Raw genomic sequence first — 20,662 nt, forward strand, 5'->3', positions numbered from 1 at the left:
GAAAGAGAAAAACAAATACCGTATGCTAACACATATATATGGAATCTTAAAAAAAACAAAATTGTTCTGAAGAGCCTAGGGGCAGGACAGGAATAGAGATGCAGACGTAGAGAATGGACTTGAGGACACGGGGAGGGGGAACGGTAAGCTGGGACAGAGTGAGAGAGTGGCATGGGTATGGTATATATATATACTACCAAATGTAAAATAGATAGCTAGTGGGAAGCAGCCCCATAGCACAGGCAGATCAGCTCTGTGCTTTGTGTCCGCCTAGAGGGGTGGGCTAGGGAAGGTGGGAGAGAGACACAAGAGGGAGGGGATATGGGGATATATGTGTTCGTATAGCTGATTCACTTGGTTATACAGCAGAATCTAACACACCATTGTAAAGTAATTATACTCCAATAAAGATGTTTAAGAAAAAAAGTTTTGGCTAGTTTCATGTACTATCCCAGAGCCGGGGTTGGCAAACTTTCTGTAGAAGTCCAGATAGTAAATTTTTTTCACTTTTCTAATCAAAATTGAGCATATTACATAATTATTTATTTAAAAACAGAGAAACCGAATTTCCACAAAGTTTTTCTTGATAAAACTCACAATGTAATAATTGAGTACAATGTTTTGTAATATAGGTTTACTAATGAGAAGAATGGTATTCTTTTGCTGGCGGAGGGGTAACATTTTGCTTAATTGGGGCTAAACATACTCCTTATCAAAATGATTTGCAGATGTTCATTTAATGTTTTCTGACTTGAAATGAGATTTTACATATTTCATCTTTGAAAATGCCTATTCACACATATAGGTAGGTCTTGCTCTCTAATCAGTACACAAGCATATAATTTTAATGAAGTATATTCACCCCTTAGAAGGCGTTTATGGAATTTTTCGTTAGATTCTTCTCTTGATATTTACCTTTTAGCAAGCATATCATTAGACTGCAGAGTCATCACTTTCAATTGAAGGATAGGTAGAAGCTCCTCAGTTACACAGTTAAGTGGATTTTGAAATAAGGACATTACTTTGTACTTGCATTGAGGTCCAAAAAACACTTCTGGAATTGTAGTTTGTGCTTAGAAAATATATCTGCTACAATTTGTATAGGAATGGAGCTCTCATTTCTTTGATAGCACAAGAAGTGCATAAAGCAGCTTGACATTGTGATTCCAATGTTAGTTATTGTTGAAATGACTTTACTGTAGTATAAGCTTTACATATTATAAGCACTGTAATTTTAGGTTGAATTCATTCCGAAACATGAAGTCTTCAGAAAAAGCTAATTTCCCAAGCCATTCCTTGTTTGGTAATAGTCATTGAGAGTAGTTCCTTTCATTCAGAAACAAATCTAATCGTGGACCTGGGTACGACAAATCACAGTAAAACTTTACCAATACTAAGCCATCAAAATGAGCACCTGGTAGAGCAAGTCAGGATATTCAGCTTCTATTTCTGACAAAAATTCGTGGAACTCACTATGTTTACATCCACTGTAGTGAAGTTCACCGTTGACATTACTGGTTCAATAATGATAGATAAAAGTATTTTCTACAAACTACTTATAACTACTATATAATGAATAACCATAGACTTTAAACACCTTAAATTTTCATAGGCATTGTAAATTTGTCCAAGTAGGTCTACACTTTTTTTTAACCACTGTTTCAGTTGTAACACATCTTAGCAGATTCCACTTCATGTTGTGCTGAATTAGTGTTTCTCAGCTTCTTTGAAACTATTATCACCTGTAGTTATTCCATGCAAACTCTTCATAGAGGCCACTTCTGTAGTTACTTCAAACTTCTCAAAAAATCAGTGCTTGACTCCTTGAATAAACAGCTGAATAGTATCAGTTATATTTGTCAGCTCATCAAGAACCAAGGAAAACCACTCAAAATAACTTGCTCCCTTGTTTCTCACTTGATTATTGACATATCCCAATATCCTCAACTTTCTGAGCAACTGTTCTCATCAAAAGGCTAATAATCTTAAACAAGTTGATTTTCTGTGGACACATTTCTTTAGCTTCTGCAGTCAAACACAGTTTAACTAACACATCATCGACAAATGGCTTTGCTTGCTTAGCCAATAAATGAGCCACTTGGAAACTTACTCTGGTTGAAGCCTCATTTTTTATTTTTGTGAGGAAATATTTTGTGATGAGATACTTTGTTTTAAATTTTTTAGTTTTTCAGACTGTAGCTTTCCTGTGAACTGGGAATATTGTGATGAGTGCTTATTTAGTCTGATAATGTATATTTTATTATTCTAGCACAGTTATAGCATTCTTGCATTGTAAGTATAACCTTTGCCATCTAATAACAAAATAATCCATATTCCACTGTACCTTTAGGCATTTGAAGTCCATTTTCTCTTCATTTAATATGATGAGTGTGCGTTGGTAATTTAAAAAATGTTACAGTGTGGTGATAAGCATGGCACTTGAAATGCTGTCAAGTTATAATTGCATCACTGCAACTTACAGTGCACAGATCACCAGTGCAAAGCAGTGAGAGTGCCACATATAGTCTTGGTCACAACTACTCAGCTCTGCCATTATAGCATGAAGCAGCCTTAGAAAATATGTAAGTGAATGTGTATGGCTGTATTCCAATAAAACTTGAACACTGAAATTTGGATTTCATATAATTTTCACACATCACAGAATATTCTCTTAAAAAAAACATTTAAAGGTGTAAAGATCATTTTTAGATCTCAAGGAGAAAAAAATAGGCACCAGGGCTAAATTTGGCCTATGGGCCATAGTTTGCCAACCCCTGACCTAGTCTTTTCATGGTATAACAGTACTTTTCAGGAGTTTTTCTATTAAGAAATTTCATTCATATGAGGTCTTAAAATCCATGTCTGGACCTGCATTCTGGATTTTCGCATAACTAAAACTATTCTATAGAATACATACTGACTTCTGTTTTCAAGATTGATCTCCTTTCTCCTTTTAGATAATTTTCCACTTGTTCATCAAGATGGAAAGCTCAGATTCTAACGATAAAGGAAGCGGTGATCAGTCTGCAGCACAGCGCAGAAGTCAGATGGACCGATTGGATCGGGAAGAAGCTTTCTATCAATTTGTAAATAACCTCAGTGAAGAAGATTATAGGCTTATGAGGGATAACAATTTGCTAGGCACCCCAGGTATGCAATGTGTAGTTTAAGGATTTATATGTAAATTGCTGGTCTTAAAAAAAAAGGAAACCTGTATTTTAAAAAAATGTTTCTTTAGCCATTATGAAGTATTTTAATACAAGGGATGTAGAGTGACATTAACTGCTGTACTTATTACATGATTTTGTTCACTCATATTTGGAATTATCCTATGTCAGGGTTTTTAGTTAGGAATTATATTATGAGTTTATAATGAGCTAAATTCAAGAGAGTGGACCTGAACAATCTTTTTGTTATTTATCTTTATATAACTTACTAGACATTAGTAGTATTGAGGAGCTAATGGGAACTTCCGTTCTTAGGACAGACTTACTATCATAATCAATCAGAGCTAGCCTTGGGTAAAATAGTCAATTATTCAGAACTTTGTGCTTGGTTATTCTCCTTTCCCTGATTAGGTCCCATTTGATTCTAGTTAAAATTCATTATCTCCCTTCCTCCTTGTTTCTCTTTAATTCTATTAACCTTTGAGTGATTCCTTAAATTTTAAAAGGTAAGGTGTTAGTTAGCATGACTCTTATAAGAGGGAGTGCATTTTGAGGCAACAGTACCAGACTTGAGTCAGAATGCCAAAGTTGGCATTCTCGCCCTGCCATATATTAATTAACATGTCAGTCTCTCACTCAGTCTGAGTTTCATTGTTTTAAAATGCAGATGATATCTATCTCCCAGAGTTGCAGTTTTAAATAATGAGATACTGTATGCAAAAGCATTTTGTAAACTGGAAAGAAATGTGAATAAATATAAGTTGTAATGTCATGCTCTCAGGTGAATTTTACCCAGGTTTCCTACTCACTCTCTGGTTGTCATCTCAGATGGATAAGTCATTGTTTTTTATTCATAATTTGGCAAACATTTTAAACTATTTTAGGTGAAAGTACTGAGGAAGAGTTGCTGAGAAGACTACAACAAATTAAAGAGGGCCCACCACCACAAAACTCAGATGAAAATAGAGGTAAATTTTGCTTGGGGTGGGGGGAGGGGTGGAGGATGGAATGAATAAGGAGCTTCCTAACTATAAATGTCAGCCAAAGATAATCTAGCAATGGCACAAATTAATTTGATGCTAAGTAACTGCTCATAAAAACAACTGGCATTTTCTTGATATTTGGTGAGAATGTTAACTTTTTTTTTTTCTGCTTCACCTTTGGGTTTTTTGTTTTAATTGGAACATAGTGAGGAATGGCCTATTTTAAATGTGATTTTTTTTTTCTTGATTTTCCACCTCCATTGAAATACCTACTGTATTATTCCTTCTTTATAAACATGAGTTCCTCACCAGCAGAAAGACATGTTGCATTCTCTAATCTGATGGTTCTCAATGGGGTATAATTTTGCCCCCTAGGGGACATTGGCAATGCCTAGAGACATTTTTGGTTGTCATGACTGGGGGTTTGCTATTGGTATATAGCGGGTGGAGGTCAGGGATGCTGCTAAACATCCTAAAATGCACAGCACAGACCCCACAACACAGAATTATCTGGCTCAAAATATAAATAGTCCCACTGTTGAGAAATTTTGCTCTTACCTCGGGTCTGGTGTTTCTCCCTCAATGTGAAATAGGGAATTTGACTAACATAAGAAGCCATGGTAACAGGTTCTCGAATGTGCTGTTATATGTACTGTGCTAGGTTCAGACTATTTACTTGGTCTGATCTCCAATTTTATGTTAATTTAAAATCTTGGTAATGTGAAGAAGTATTCAAATACTTTTAAACCTGTAAATCTTGTTTATATTTTTGCAGTGACTAAAGCAGTCTTGTATTTTTAAATGTCCCATATTATCAAAGGCACTTAAGTCAAGAGCCTAAAGAAATGTAGACTAATGAAAATTTGACAAAAAAATGTAATTTGAACTAAAATATTAGCCCTGTACCTTAACTGGTGTTTACCTTGTTTGATTACATTAGTGTTGACAGTGGACTGAAAAAATGTTGTCATCTGACAGCCCACAGTGGTATATTAGGCGCTGTATATGATGAAGTGCTAAAAATAGACTTCTTCCCAATTCCCTTTTAAAAAAAAAAAATTCCCTAAATTTCTCTACGATTAGCTTGCTCTTTTAAAATGGAATTGAAACTTTCCTGCTTTTACTGCAAATCAATGCAGTATGGTTTACAAAAATCTGTAAATGTGAAAGTTGTTCAGAATCTTTGTTCTTTTTTTCTAATATGAAGTTTCTGAGTACTCTTATATAATTTCCTAATTTTGATAGTTATTTTTTCTCCCTCTCTCCCCTCCCTTTTTTAAAAACAGGTGGAGACTCTTCAGATGATGTATCTAATGGTGACTCTATAATAGACTGGCTTAACTCCGTCAGACAAACTGGAAATACGACAAGAAGTGGGCAAAGAGGTAACCAATCTTGGAGAGCAGTGAGCCGGACTAATCCAAACAGCGGTGATTTCAGATTCAGTTTAGAGATCAATGTTAACCGTAATAATGGGAGCCAAAATCCAGAGAATGAAAATGAGCTATCTGCAAGACGTTCTAGTGGAGAAAGTATGGACAACAACAGCCAAAGGCAAGTGGAAAATCCACGATCTGAATCAACATCTGCAAGGCCACCCAGATCAGAACGAAATTCAACTGAATCATTAACAGGAGAAGCCCCACCAACCAGAGGTCAGAGAAGGGCAAGAAGTAGGAGCCCAGACCATCGGAGAACCCGAGCAAGAGCTGAAAGAAGTAGATCACCTCTGCATCCAATGAGTGAAATTCCACGAAGATCTCATCATAGTATCTCATCTCAGACTTTTGAGCATCCTTTGGTAAATGAGACTGAGGGAAGTTCTAGAACCCGGCACCACGTGACATTGAGACAGCAAATAAGTGGACCTGACTTGCTAAGTAGAGGTCTCTTTGCAGCTTCTGGAACCAGAAATGCCTCACAAGGAGCAGGGTCTTCAGATACAACTGGCAGTGGTGAATCTACAGGATCAGGCCAGAGACCTCCAACCATAGTCCTTGATCTTCAAGTAAGAAGAGTTCGTCCTGGAGAATATCGGCAGAGAGATAGCATAGCTAGCAGAACTCGTTCAAGGTCTCAGACGCCAAACAACACTGTCACTTATGAAAGTGAACGAGGAGGTTTTAGGCGTACGTTTTCACGTTCTGAGCGAGCAGGTGTGAGAACCTATGTCAGTACCATCAGAATTCCGATTCGTAGAATCTTAAATACTGGTTTAAGTGAGACTACATCTGTTGCAATTCAGACCATGTTAAGGCAGATAATGACAGGTTTTGGTGAGTTAAGCTACTTTATGTACAGTGATAGTGATTCAGAGCCTAGTGGCTCAGTCTCGAGTCGAAATATGGAAAGGTCAGAGTCACGGAATGGAAGAGGGGGTTCTGGTGGTAGTAGCAGTTCTGGTTCGAGTTCCAGTTCAAGTTCCAGTTCTAGTTCCAGTTCTAGTTCCAGTTCCAGTCCTAGTTCCAGTTCCAGTGGTGAAAGTTCAGAGACTAGCTCAGAGGTATTTGAAGGCAGTAATGAAGGAAGCTCATCATCAGGCTCATCAGGTGCCAGGCGAGAGGGTCGACACAGGGCCCCAGTAACATTTGATGAAAGTGGCTCTTTGCCCTTCCTTAGTCTGGCTCAGTTTTTCCTCTTAAATGAGGATGATGATGACCAACCTAGAGGACTCACCAAAGAACAGATTGACAACTTGGCAATGAGAAGTTTTGGTGAAAACGATGCATTAAAAACCTGTAGTGTTTGCATTACAGAATACACAGAAGGCAACAAACTTCGTAAACTACCTTGTTCCCATGAGTACCATGTCCACTGCATCGATCGCTGGTTATCTGAGAATTCTACTTGTCCTATATGTCGCAGAGCAGTCTTAGCTTCTGGTAACAGAGAAAGCGTTGTGTGATTAAGGTCTGAACTCTCAGCTATGTAGCTGGTATAGTGATGGGCAAACAGGAATCACTTGCTTTATGTCCACTTTTTGAGTGGTGCTTAAATGTAAAGTAGCAACCTGAATTGAGTCATTGCTTTCTGAATGAATCATTGTCCTTTCTCTAATTTCTGTTCCAGAATAAAAGGAAATATTTAAAAAGCAACATTTTAGGACATAAAAATCTGATTTCAGTATCAGTAATTGTTATTACTGATGATTTATCATATATAGTTGTCAGTTTCTCCTTTGTTATCTTAAAAGATCTGCCTTAGCAATGGCTCTTATCTGTTTCATGTTGATCTTTAAAGTTTCCTATGCCATAGGAAAGAGGGGTGAAGGAAATTCCCAGTTTAGACTAAGTTACAGTACATGTTTCCTAAGTGATTGCTTAAAGCTATACTGTTCCCAGTTATTAGTTGGCACAAATTCACCTACATTCTGAATATCATTTGTTCACGTTTCAGACAAGGTGATATTGGACATGTCAGTGTAAATAACACTAAGGTTAGGATCTTCTAAGTGTATAACTGTCTCCTAAGCCCATCACTGTGGCACACTTGTAGAGTGAGCTTATAGTTTAATTGAGATATTTATCTTGTGGAAATATTAAAAAAAAAGCCTATGCTTGTGTAAGTGAAAAAAAATCACATTCATTTGTTTAAAAATGTAAAGCTATTTTGTAGAGGCTCAGTACTTTTCCAATGCACTGTTGTATTAATGCATTAAAAATTGTAAAGTACCATGCTTAGAAATGAAAAAACTGCTTTTTGTGAGCCAACATAGTAAAAAAAACACACCAAACGAAGTACAAAGCTGCTTTTGTAAGTGTGTAGATGTAAGAGCAGAACATATCTATGATATTTAATGTATGTGAACAGCTACTGTGACATGCAAAGGAAAGGACAGAGTGCAGAATTTAACTGCATTGAAGATCAGTGGAAATTGTTTATTTTAACTTGGATTTAGGCAGGAAATGAAAAACAGGAGGAGTAAAGAAAACTGCTTGGAAGAACTTAAACTTTTCATGAAGACAGTAGTCATACAGATGTGAGTGAACTGGTTTCATATGGTGAGATCCCGGACACAGTATTCTACTTGAGCAGATGATGCAAATTTGGCAGAGCTTTGGTTTAAGGAAAGCAAACCACTACCCCTTAGCACAAGTTACACTGATGTCTTTTACAAGTCTGCTCCTCAAAAAAAAAACCCAAAAAGCAAAAGATGGAGCAAAGAGACTATAAACCACTTTTAGCATAGGAATTGAAGTTGGTGCAGATGTGTGTACTAATAGGAAAGTCTCAAATTTGCATTGTTTTCGAGATTTGTCATTCAAGGTACCAGTGCCCACTTATTTAATGTTTTGTTACTATCTCTCTAACACAGACCTAACATCTCACATTTAAAGACAAGGTGAAGAATTAAGGGATTTTTATTCTTTGTGGAAAGTGAGTCGTGTTGGGTTATTTGAAGTTGAAATTTTAAATGTGCTGCCCATATTTGAAGATGAGAATGCTGACTCACAAATCTATGGGATATGCACTTTATGTTGTTTCCTTAGTAAGCTTTGTGAAGAACCCCAGTTCTCTTGCCAACTTTCTCTTGAGGCTCGTTGGGGTTAGGATTAGTCTGACTGTGGAGGACTGTCTTTTGTTTTTCTGGGAAAAGCTAATGGGCCCAAAGAGGGATTGAACACATCCTTGGCCTTTAACAAAGTGAGCTAATTACCCAGGCCTAGTCAGATACTCTACAAAATAAACAAGTCTGCTTTAGAAATTATCTGGCCACCTTAACTGTTATCAACTCAGCTGTAAAGATTACTTCAAAGCTCATTCTTTCATATTTTCCTCTGGCTTTCAATCCTACCTAAGTATCAAGGAAGTTAACTTGTAAATATGGTAGTTGTTTACTAAGGATATGTACTGCTCTTGCAAGGAAATAATGTCCAAACAAAGCTTCACTTATTTTTTTTTAAATATAAGCAGATTTCACTGTTTACGGCGCTTATGTAATACATTTTATCTTTAAAAAAAATTGTCCATGTAAAAGTCAGGATTCCTTTATATTTTGTGAGCCATGTCTCCTTTCCTAAGGGTGTATTCTTTGGTTTTCAGATCTGCAGGGTAGTCCTGATTGGCTAAAAAGAAACCCAGTTTCCTCTTGGTATAAAATGTCCCATTCTTATATAGGGGTGTTCATTTTAAATAGTTTAAAAACAACTGCATCACATTCTAAGCATAAAAGAAAGTTATTAACAGGTTCCTTCCTAACCTCCCAAGATGTATTTTACTCATTTGTGAAGTATTAAAGAGGTAACTCATGCAGAATGCTGGTTATGAATGTAGATATTGAAGCTATTCATAAACACTGGAAATAGAATTTTAAGTTTTTAGCCTTCAGTAGGATGCACATATTGGACATGTGCATGTGGAAACCTTTTTCAGTAGCACTCATTAATTTCCATTGGATTATGTAGAATGGATGCAAATATTTTAGTGGAATTTACTACTTGATTTTTTTTTTTTTTGCAAGGTCCATGACCAATATGTACTTACTAGTATGGACATTGAAGACAAGGTCATTTGTAGGTGTCAGATGTACATTGGAGAACAAAAAATCTTTTTTCCCACCGGCATCCAAACACCTGTTCTCTTGAGGAAGCATTTTCTTGCAAAAGACTTTACATTTCATTTTGTATTTTTGCACTTTTTCTTTATTACAGAAAGGTTCTGTCTTGAGGACCTAGTTTGAACTTCATGCAATAATAGGAACAAGAAAAACAATGTTGGGATTACATTGTTCAAGGCATAGGGAAAAGTATTAAAAATGGAACTTCCTTGAATATTTCAGATTATTTTTTTAAATTCACTTACTAAAAAAAAAATTCATTTACTAGTCTGAAACGTTTGAGGTGTTATGTTTAACTCCAAGCAGTTGACATGATTGAGATTTATTAGTACTAAAAACAAAATTGAACAAGTTAGCTTTAAAGTTTGCAGACTTTATCGGTAGCAACACTAGAAGATGAGCCATATTCTTAATTTGGAATATTTGCTCTAAAAAGAACACATTAGTTATACCTCAGTGGTGTTGATGGAGGTGGGGATTGAGAAAAGTGTTCACATTAGTGTTGGAGTATAGGTAATCAGTTGTACAGTTAACAACGACAAAAAAACGCTTAGCACCAGGATTTTATATATATATGTATGTGTGTGTGTGTATATATATATATATATATATATATATATATATATGTATAAAATCTCTAAAAACATGATTGTTGGAGTTCATCCAAACTTTAAGATTAGGAAACTATTAGCTATAAGTGTTACCTCAAGTAATTTTTTTTCCCTGGGAAAACATGTTCATTCCGTGCCAAGTATTCTCTCCTAGTGTCCGTGTCTCAAATTATATTTATGAAGGGTTATCACTTAATATACTTTGTATTTAATCACCTGTTTCCCAGATGTCCACGACATAAAATGGGTCAAGCATCAGCCATAACTTTTGGCAGTTCTCAAAATATCTGTGTGATAGGGAGGTGAATGGCCATTTTTACAGCTTGCTAGAATACAGTGGCACCTTGTGGTGGTTGTTGATAATTTTAAAGATGGAGGATATTTTTATTCCTCCCTTTACTCCACCCCATTTCTTTGTTCTTTTGTGAACGAAAAATACTTGTAATTTGCCTTATTTGAGTTTTTAAGTTTTACCTTACTGGCTTCCCTGTCAAATGTATTACCAATATTAAATACATAGAAGCCACGTTTGCAGGGCACTTTTATTGTCTTATAAGACTATGCTGATTGCTACTTTCTAAAGTATTCTGTACCTTAGTAATGCAAGAGACTGATAAGGCACATGTTAAAGTGTCAGACGTTTTTTTCCCCTTAGTATAATTCTTCAGTATGTGTAATATTCAGTAACAGTGTTGTAATTCATTGAGTTAACGAGTAAATTGTGCGCTTTTGAAAAAACATTTGAAAATGTAAGTCAACTTATAACATGCTTCATTTGGAAAATTAAAGTGCAAGGTCTAAGTAACTAGTATTTCAGTTATTTTTAAATCAGATTTTTAATAAGCAACTAAGAAATAGCTGTGAGTTACGTACCTGCCCTTAACAATTTTTAGCATTCTGAAATGAGTTCTTAACTGGAACATTTCTAAAATACTAATATTCCCAACAAGTAAACAATCTCACTTGATTTAAGTAACTCCATTTTGTATCTAAAATACAGTATAGAATTGAGCTGTTACTGAGCTGTTGGACTCTCAAGGAATAACAAATTTGTAACAGTTTTACGATTATTTTCATGTCTACATAGGTATTTCAATTCAAATTTGAAGAAAATAGGCATACCCTTCAACACTCAGAGATACTTATTTTTGATTAGGATTTGTTTACTAAAGCCCCCCACGCTGCTTTATAGTTACTTAGATTGAGTGATATCTTAAAGACATGCAGTGAAAGTGAACCCCACCATACCACTGTGCCTAGTTATTTCAGGGTTCCTCTATCAGTTCCTCATCTTGCAGATTTATCCTAATACCAAGGTATGGCTGAACCAGCTGTCCAGCCTTAACTCTTTTGAGTGCCCCTTTGCTAACGTTCTTTTAACTGAGTGATTTGTGTTTTAACTGTCCAATGTTTGGATTTTACCTCTTGATGGCTCCATTTGTCCCTGGTGCTGCTTTTAAAGATGTAGGGCCATGTGATCAGGTATCAAGTTGAGTAGGTACGCAATTGGCCTGGTTATGTATCTGTGCCTGTTTTATCTTCTCCCAGGAAGAGCTGCTTTGGTATAGATGTTTACTTAGATTCAGATAAAGAACTGGGCAGCAATTTTGGAAAGCTTTCTGAAGCTTATAAGAACCTGAGGGGATTTGGAGGGGGAACAGTAACAAAGGCTGCCTTTATGTCTTTGAACATGAAGCACATAAATGTATGTTCTGTAAAGACTAAAGTGATTGTTATACCAGGGCTTCCTGACCTCTGGGAGAGACTTTCAAAAAAGCAGAAAGGAGCACAAAGTGAAATGAATTTGGTTGGTTTGCTTTATCTGGTTTCTCATTTTCTTTCAGTTTAAACCTGAACATAACACTCTTCTCCAATATCTATCCAGCAGACTCCTGGTTGGGAAGCCCTGTGTTAAATTTTGAGAATGTACCCAGTTTCCTTTTTTTTTTTTTTTTTTTTTTTTGTACAGTGCTTTACACCTGCTAAAAGTTAACTTGTTTAATGCAAAACAAGACCTTGAAAGGTCAGTCATACTAAAGCTGGTTTGATTATTAATAGTTATCTTTTAGGAAGAAGCTTTTTCCCTATGTAAGATGTCATACTGCAGATTTAAAATATAGACTATCAATAAAATGCATGAAGTGATCATTTGTGCTTGATCATCTCTCCTTGGGTTTTTCTTTTAAAAGGGGAATCTGATAAAGGTTCTGTTGCTTCACACCAATGTCAGATGTGGTTTTTAGAATCAAGTAGAATTACAGTGCAACCTTGATTTTGATTCCCCTCACTGAGTGTGAGCAGGTACTGGTTTATGGAGTATAACTTCCGTATCATGTAATTTAATGGCTTAATCTTTCAGTGGTAAAATAAAAGATTAAACTCTATTCCTTTATAAGAATCCGGGAAAGATTTATGTAAACGACATTTTAAGTAGGTGCATCTTTGCTGTTTCTTGTGTTCTCACCATTGCCCTGACCACTCCCTTCCTTGATCTCTGTAGATACAAAAACTTGTCTAGATGTGCATGTGTGCTCACATAGCTTTTGTCTTCCATCCCTACTTCCAATCTCTTAAACATGTTGCCTAAACCACTAAGAGTCTTTGTTTCTAAGTAGGTCATCACATTCTGATACCTGGATGTGACTTCCCTTGGTACTGGTATTCATTTAGCTGATGGTGAATTTTATTACCATTTCATTGCCTCTAGTGCCTACAGAGCCCTATCATTGGCATAGGAACACAGTTCCTCGGGATTTTTGGTGTGGTCAGCTCTTCTTTTCCCCATGACCTTCCCAGGGTTTTACTTTTAGTGTTGTTCATGATTCTATTCTTTGAAACTCAAGAACACCAACACAACCGAATAGTTCACGTTCCAGACAACAAAGTAAGCTAATACACAGGCATCATGTTGAGGGAAATTTAGTGAAAAGGACCATTACCTAGAACAGAGGATTTGGTAAATCAGAGTGGATTATAGCTATACTCTTAATGGTCATTTTAAAAACAGGAAATGAAAGCTAGGGTCCAGTTTCTTTGAATTCAGTCAATATTTAAATTTAAGACCTTGCAAATTAATTACTAATGGCTATATTAAAAACAGCTAATTTTTTTCTGGTTGCTGTCAGGTGTTTTATTAAGTACTATAAGTTAATCCTCAGTTATTCTGAGGTTTATTATCACCACCCTGTTTTATAAATGTTGTGACTGAGATACTAGCATTTGGTAATTTGCCCAAGGTCACATAATGAGTGGCAGAGTATTTCCAAGTCTGATCTCTGATTCCAGAGCTTATTTTCATTGTGCTCTTAATCCTGCTGCCATAATATGGGCCCTAATTTGTTTTTTAAAATATTTATCTCAAGTCCTAGAGTAATAACGAGGTATGATTTCTTAGAATAAACATTGGTTTGGGGTAGTTTGCCAAGGAAAACTCAAAGGGCAAGTCTGAGAAGGGTGAAAGATCATATATTGTAGACTCTGTAAATCACTTTGGACATTACCAAATACACCTTAGCGCTATGTGTATCAAGGTGTTTCACTTCCAAAAATTTGGAAGGAGGCTGGAATGTGTTGTAGAAATCTTTAATGTTAATGGTCATCTCAGCCTCATTAAATGTGCACTTGGCCCCAGTTATGACTTGATTTGAAATATGAAATGACTAGAAAAAAAATTGTAGCTTTTTTTCTTAGTATGCCAGCCAGTTTTATTGGCATCCAAGTTAATGCCCTTTAAAGTTGCCTTGGGCATCCATAGGCATTCCAAGAATGTCATGCTTGCTCAGAAGATACTTGGAACTTGTGAGCAACAGAGAAGCAGTGCTCTTCAGGTTGTTCATGTTGTCATCCTTGAGATGTGAGTCTTGACTGTTTCAAAGAATTATCTTTTTCTCAGTGGATGGAGATTGCCACCCTTAAGCATATTCAGAAAAATACTGTGTGTTCTGAAAGCAATCGCAGACAAGGCACTTCAAGTAATAGATTTAGGATAAGTAAATGGCTGCCTAGGTGAGTGCTTTAAAAAGATTATCACGTCTCATTCAACATTTAAACACAGGGAGAAATAGAATCCCTACTCACAAGGAGCAGGTGTTTCAGTGGGGAGACATGTAAAGTATTACAAAAACCTTAAAAGATACACATAGCATAATTATCCATCCCCATGCAAATGATATTTGAGGGGAGCAGTGAGGAGTAACGGAGTGAACAAGGGTTCATCTGAATTTAGAATTTGTTTCCTCAGCTAACAGGAGGTAAATAGTATTGTGCTTGCACTATGTACTAGGCATTATGGTGGTCCGAGGTTTCTCTTCTTGTTTTTGGCAGGATGGGGACCCGAAGCCTCTGAAAATATTGCTGAATTTCTCAGTGGACAGTGTTGCTGACTGTGATGTACCTACTTTTTAAAAAATTCACAATTTCCCCTATCTGTACCAGATGTTCTAGAATAGTGCTGTCCAGTGGGAATACAATGCAAGTCACGTGTAATTTTAAAATCTCTAGCAGCTACATTACAAAAGGAATAAAGATGAGTTGCAATTAATTTTAATATGTTTAACCCAATAAAAATCTTTTTAACGTGATCAATATAAAAATTATTAGAGATATTTACATTGTTTTTTTCATATTGAGTCTTCAAAATCTGCTGTTTTACACGTATACTATGTCTCATTTTGGACACCAAATGCTCAGTAGCAACAAGTGACTAGTGGCTACCATATTGAACAGTACAGTTCTAGAACAATATGGGAGAGAGTGATTAAAGTGGGTGGGATGCAAATGGTGATAGGTTTTAAAAGTTCACCTATAGATATGCACACCCTATCTGCTCACACTACCCTAGAACTAAATAGGCATCATGCTTTTACTTGCATGTCAAAGCTGTGGCTTAGAGTGTCTATCCAAGCTTACAAAACTATCATCTTTCTCCTCCTTTTTTGAGGTTAAAAGAATACACTCCCTACCAAAGCTTGAAGTCTAACCATTAACAATAGCAAAAGACCTTACTTAGCTGGTTGAGGGCTCTTATGATTAAAGGTTAGGGAAGCCCATCACAACTCCAGCATTATGTAGCAGCTAATAAATAGCAGTTGTTAACATTTACTTATTGCAGGAACAAGCACCCAAAGTTTAATGTGAATTCTCTTAGTTATGTTAAAATAATACAAATAATTTCCAAGCAGTCGTTCTATAATCTGAAATCACTGCGTTTGAATACTCCTGGCATAGATTAGAAACTGCTAATCTGGATTTACAATCTGTTTCTACTTTGTAGTGATAATATATATGTTTAAATGAGTTTCTTGGAATGGAAGGGGGAAGTTAACACGAGAATAGAGGCTACCAAATCAAACTTCAGCCTCAGTGAAAGTATTTCCCTACAAGTCTCTGATTCCATTGCTGAAAGTTTGTTTTGTTTTGTTTGTCAACATGAAGTGAAATATTAACTCCTGTGAAGAAAGAGCTTTTGGAGTTGAGGTTTTAGAAAAAGCTGATTCATTTGGCTTGGCTTTACTTACATTTTCTGTGTGAATATAATGTAATACTTTCTGTGGCCTTTTTATTTAAGAATCTGAAAACCCACTTAGTAGTACAGGATGGATGTTGGTTTCTAGCATGGGTGACAAACCTATCTCTAGCATGTGAATCAGACTGCTTACTTCGAAGAAGCCAGAGGAGCACATCACCCAGCTTCTTTCAGAATCTTGGGTGTAGCCCCTCTAGATTAAAGGTGAAAATTGCGGAAGAGTCATTCTATTTTGTCTTGGCCCTGCCTTTTCCTGGGAGAAGGAAAAGAATGGAACAGTATCTGAGGCTCTCTTAACACGAAGGTACAGGATTGTTCCTAAGGAGAGACCAACTTGGCAACTAAGCCCAAATTCTGCCCTATTGCTCAAATTAAAAAGAACACATCCCTAATAATTAATACTATCTTCTCTGGCATCCAAGGTAGTAATCCCTTTTTTCCACATGTGGCGACCAGTAACATCTACATTTTTAAATAGGAAAATCATTCAGCCTAATCTACTAAATAGAAATATATTCCAAACTTAATTTTAGTGATGTTATCTAACAGCCCTTGTACAGATATGGGCACTGACAGGGCCCTTTCTCCGTTATTTATTTTCTTAAGTCTGAAGTCAAAATCACTTGGAAAAACAAAAAGCTGGAGAAGCCATTCTTTTTTTTGTTTTTAACATCTTTATTGGAGTATAATACTTTACAATGGTGTGTTAGTTTCTGCTGTATAACAAAGTGAATCAGCTATATGTATACATATATCCGCATATCCCCTCCCTCTTGCGTCACCCTCCCACCCTCCCTATCCCACCCCTCTAGGTGGACACAAAGCACTGAGCTGATCTCCCTGTGCTATGTGGCTGTTTCCCACTAGCTATTTTACATTTGGTAGTGTACATATGTCGATGCCACTCTCTCACTTCGTCCCAGCTTACCCTTCCCCCTCCCCGTGTCCTCAAGTCCATTCTCTACGTCTGTGTCTTTATTCCTGTCCTGCCCCTAGGTTCTTCACAACCATTTTTTTAAGATTCCATATATATCTGTTAGCATACAGTATTTGTTTTTCTCTTTCTGACTTACTTCACTCTGTATGACAGACTCTAGGTCCATCCACCTCACTACAAATAACTCAATTTCGTTTCCTTTTCTGGCTGAGTAATATTCCATTGTATATATGTGCCACATCTTCTTTATCCATTCATCCGATGATGGACACTTAGGTTGCTTCCATGTCCTGGCTATTGTAAATAGAGCTGCAATGAACATTATGGTACATGTCTCTTTTTGAAGTACAGTTTTCTCAGGGTATATGCCCAGTAGTGGGATTGCTGGGTCATATGGTAGTTCTATTTGTAGTTTTTTAAGGAACCTCCATACTATTCTCCATAGTGACTGTATCAATTTACATTCCCACCAACAGTGCAAGAGGGTTCCCTTTTCTCCACACCCTCTCCAGCATTTATTGTTTGTAGATTTTTTGATGATGGCCATTCTGACTGGTGTGAGGTGATACAACATTGTATCACATTGTTTTAATTCACATTTCTCTAATGATTAATGATGTTGAGCATCCTTTCATGTGTTTGTTGGCAATCTGTGTATCTTCTTTGGAGAAATGTCTATTTAGGTCTTCTGCCCATTTTTGGATTGAGTTTTTTTTTTTTTTTTTGTATTGAGCTGCATGAGCTGCTTGTAAATTTTGGAGATTAATCCTTTGTCAGTTGCTTCATTTGCAACTATTTTCTTCCATTCTGAGGGTTGTCTTTTGGTCTTGTTTATGGTATCCTTTGCTGTGCAAAAGCTTTTAAGTTTCATTAGGTCCCATTTGTTTATTTTTGTTTTTATTTCCATTTCTCTAGGAGATGGGCCAAAAAGGATTTTGCTGTGATTTATGTCATAGAGTGTTCTGCCTATGTTTTCCTCTAAGAGTTTGATAGTGTCTGGCCTTACATTTAGGTCTTTAACCCATTTGGAGTTTATTTTTGTGTATGGTGTTAGGGAGTGTTCTAATTTCATTCTTTTTTTTTTTTTTTTTTTTTGCGGTAGGCGGGCCTCTCACTGTTGTGGCCTCTCCAGTTGCGGAGCACAGGCTCTGGACGCGCAGGCTCAGCAGCCATGGCTCACAGGCGCAGCCACTCTGCAGCATGTGGGATCTTCTCAGACCGGGGCACAAACCCATGTCCCCTGCTTCGGCAGGCGGATTCTCAACCACTGCGCCACCAGGGAAACCCGTAATTTCATTCTTTTACATGTAGCTGTCCAGTTTTTCCAGCACCACTTACTGAAGAGGCTGTCATTTGCAGAAGCCATTCTTGTTCTTTCCCCCACCCCACCCCAAAGTGTTCCGTTCAGTTCACGCTATTGGTGCATTTGATTTTGTATTCCTTATAAGTTAACTGTCCAGCATATATTAACTATGCCTGGCTTAGGCCTTATTTTCTGTTTAAAATGCCAGTTTATAAATCAGCCTAGAAACTCGAGTGGGCAAGATTCCTAACCCTGACATCTTTGTGGATGACTGAAATATCTACTTACAACTATTTAAGAGAGGTACTGTGGGACCCACTTGAAAGCATGCTGTGATTTACAGCATCCACCCTCCAATCACCAGTACTGTATACACACTTTGATTGCACTGACAGGTTAACGTGAACTGTCAGCATAGCCCTGAAAGGAAGAGGGAAGGAGAGATGGCTGTGGATTGATGAATAGACCAATAGGTGTCTTGAATATCTATCTGTTTATGGGTCACTGGACTAGGCTATTTTTCCCCCACGTTTTTCCTCTTATTTGATACTTGTAACAACTGGGGGCAATTGGATATTTGCATTTTATCCCTGAAATAAAATCAGAGGTTAAATGATATGCTCCAGGTCCCACTACTAGTACTGGTCATCAAAAAATTTTTTATTGGAATCTATGTCCCAAGTACCATTCCAGGTGTAGAGGATGCAATGGTGAACAAGACAAAGGCCCTTGCCTTCATGGAGCTTACATTCTAGTAGGGAGAGGCAGATACATTTGTAAATATAAGTCAAAACAGTGACTAAATGCTGGGAAAAGAAATAAAATGGTGTGATGTGATTGTGACTGAGATGGAATAGGGTGGTTTTAGAAGACCTTTCTGAGGAGGTGACACAAGCTGAGAATTGAATGAAGAGGAAGCAGAACATTCCAGTCCCAGAAAATGAGCTCTGCTCATTATGTAGAGGGAAGAAAAGGAGCAATGTTGGAGGGGGGGAAGCTGTAAGAGATAATTAAGGGCCAGTTCATGAGGGTTTTATAGCCCAGGGAAGGGAGATAGGATTTTATTCCGAGATGAGAAGCTGTTGGGGTCTTGATCATAGGAGTGAAGTGCTCTGACTTTAACTCCTAAGTGGCAAAATCGAAGACAGATCTGACTCTAGGGTGGCTGCTGCAAGTTCCATGATACCACAGAAGACTCTCTCTTCTCTGCCCCTCTCCTTCCAAGTGTAAGTGCTGGGAAGCTGAGTCCATAGTACCCTGGAGATGGCTCTGCAGTGCTCTAATCTTTTCACTTATCTTTCCTTGTTTTCCTAACAATTTGGCTCTTTGTGTTATTTTATTCTAATCTGATTCGAATGACCCTTTTCTGCCATCACTGAGAAATCCTCAGGTAATGGAACTCAATGCCACAAATGAAGTGGAACAAGCTCTTCTCACTGAAAACTGTGCCAGCTTTGCTGTTTTTCGTTGCTAATACCTGTAGGGGGCAGTGTTGTCCATAAAATGAACCAAAGAGACAACTGGGTTAATTTTTTATAGAGCTGACTGTTCAGATCCTTTTCATTGGATGCCTCTTGGTGACTACTTGACAGTGATTTTACTGATGTGTAGGCTAAATTTAGCAAACTCAGATGAATCTAGGAAAGTTTACATACATTTATGGATTAGCTATTATGCCCTGGCATTTTATGATTGGCAGTCACCCAGTTCAGCTGCCTGCATCTAGGCATGTCTACATTCAAACCATCCCAAGAGCTGAAAAACTGGAGACTCTGGATTGAAAGATTCCACTTATTGATTGGATATAGGGCCCTAACCTAACCATGGGAAAAGGGGTCCCAACCTCAGTGTCCAAGTTACTAGTTCATCTTCTGGGTTTCAGATATAGAAGCAAAGGGCCAAAGGAAAAAGGGTCAAAGGAAAGGCAGTTCTGGGCTACCGCATGGGAATCAGGCCAAGCTACATGGAAACTGGCTCCTTTTCTGCTTGTTATGGTGGCATACATTGCTTCCCTAGTCTAGTAGGTCCTACTACCTCATCTCTCTGCCATGCAACCACTAACTGTTGGGATGGGTCTAATTGTGACTTCATAGCCACAATCCCCCTGGACCCAGGCAAGTCCAGAGATGTTCAGGGCTGTAGGTGAGTGCACATGGATCCTGGCTCATTTGCAGAAGTATCTCCTCAGGCTAAGCAACAAGTTGGGAAAAGGCCCTAGTTCAATTGCTGTTTCTAACCTTGCCCTAAGTTGATGAGACAATGTGTCCTGCAAATAGCATATTTGACGTGGACCCTAGTCCTGTCCCTAGGAACTTTAAGAGGCAATATAAGGATAAGTATATTCATGCATAAAAACAGGCAATATAAGTGTTCAGGATCTTACCAGTAATGAGCAGCAATGATCCTATTGAGCAAATGGCCCATGGGAGAGGTGATTTGGGGACCTAAAGGTGCAGTGAAAAGAATACAGATTTAAGAGCCAGTTAGATTCATATGCCTCTTACAAGCTGTGTGGTTTTAGATGACACATCTTCTCTGAGTCTCAATTTTCCTTTCTGCAAAGTGAGACTAATGATGCCT

At 37.4% G+C, this 20,662-nt stretch overlaps 1 protein-coding gene across 2 annotated transcripts in view; it reads left to right on the forward strand.

The window, feature by feature from the left end:
• The window catches only part of RLIM (ring finger protein, LIM domain interacting), a 33,216-nt gene extending 22,969 nt beyond the window's left edge, over positions 1-10,247 (forward strand). Inside the window, exons 2-4 of one of the 2 annotated variants that reach the window (XM_059050399.2) lie at positions 2,958-3,150; positions 4,052-4,135; positions 5,437-10,247. In XM_059050399.2, coding sequence (XP_058906382.1) covers positions 2,982-3,150; positions 4,052-4,135; positions 5,437-7,055 — 1,872 coding nt within the window. In that variant the 5' untranslated portion in view covers positions 2,958-2,981 and the 3' untranslated portion in view covers positions 7,056-10,247. The remainder of the gene's footprint in view (positions 1-2,957; positions 3,151-4,051; positions 4,136-5,436) is intronic. The other variant, XM_059050400.2, reaches the window with a different exon arrangement.
• Positions 10,248-20,662: the final 10,415 nt, after the last annotated feature.

The sequence above is a fragment of the Kogia breviceps genome, chromosome X (assembly GCF_026419965.1).
Source record: "Kogia breviceps isolate mKogBre1 chromosome X, mKogBre1 haplotype 1, whole genome shotgun sequence".
NCBI lineage: Eukaryota > Metazoa > Chordata > Mammalia > Artiodactyla > Physeteridae > Kogia > Kogia breviceps.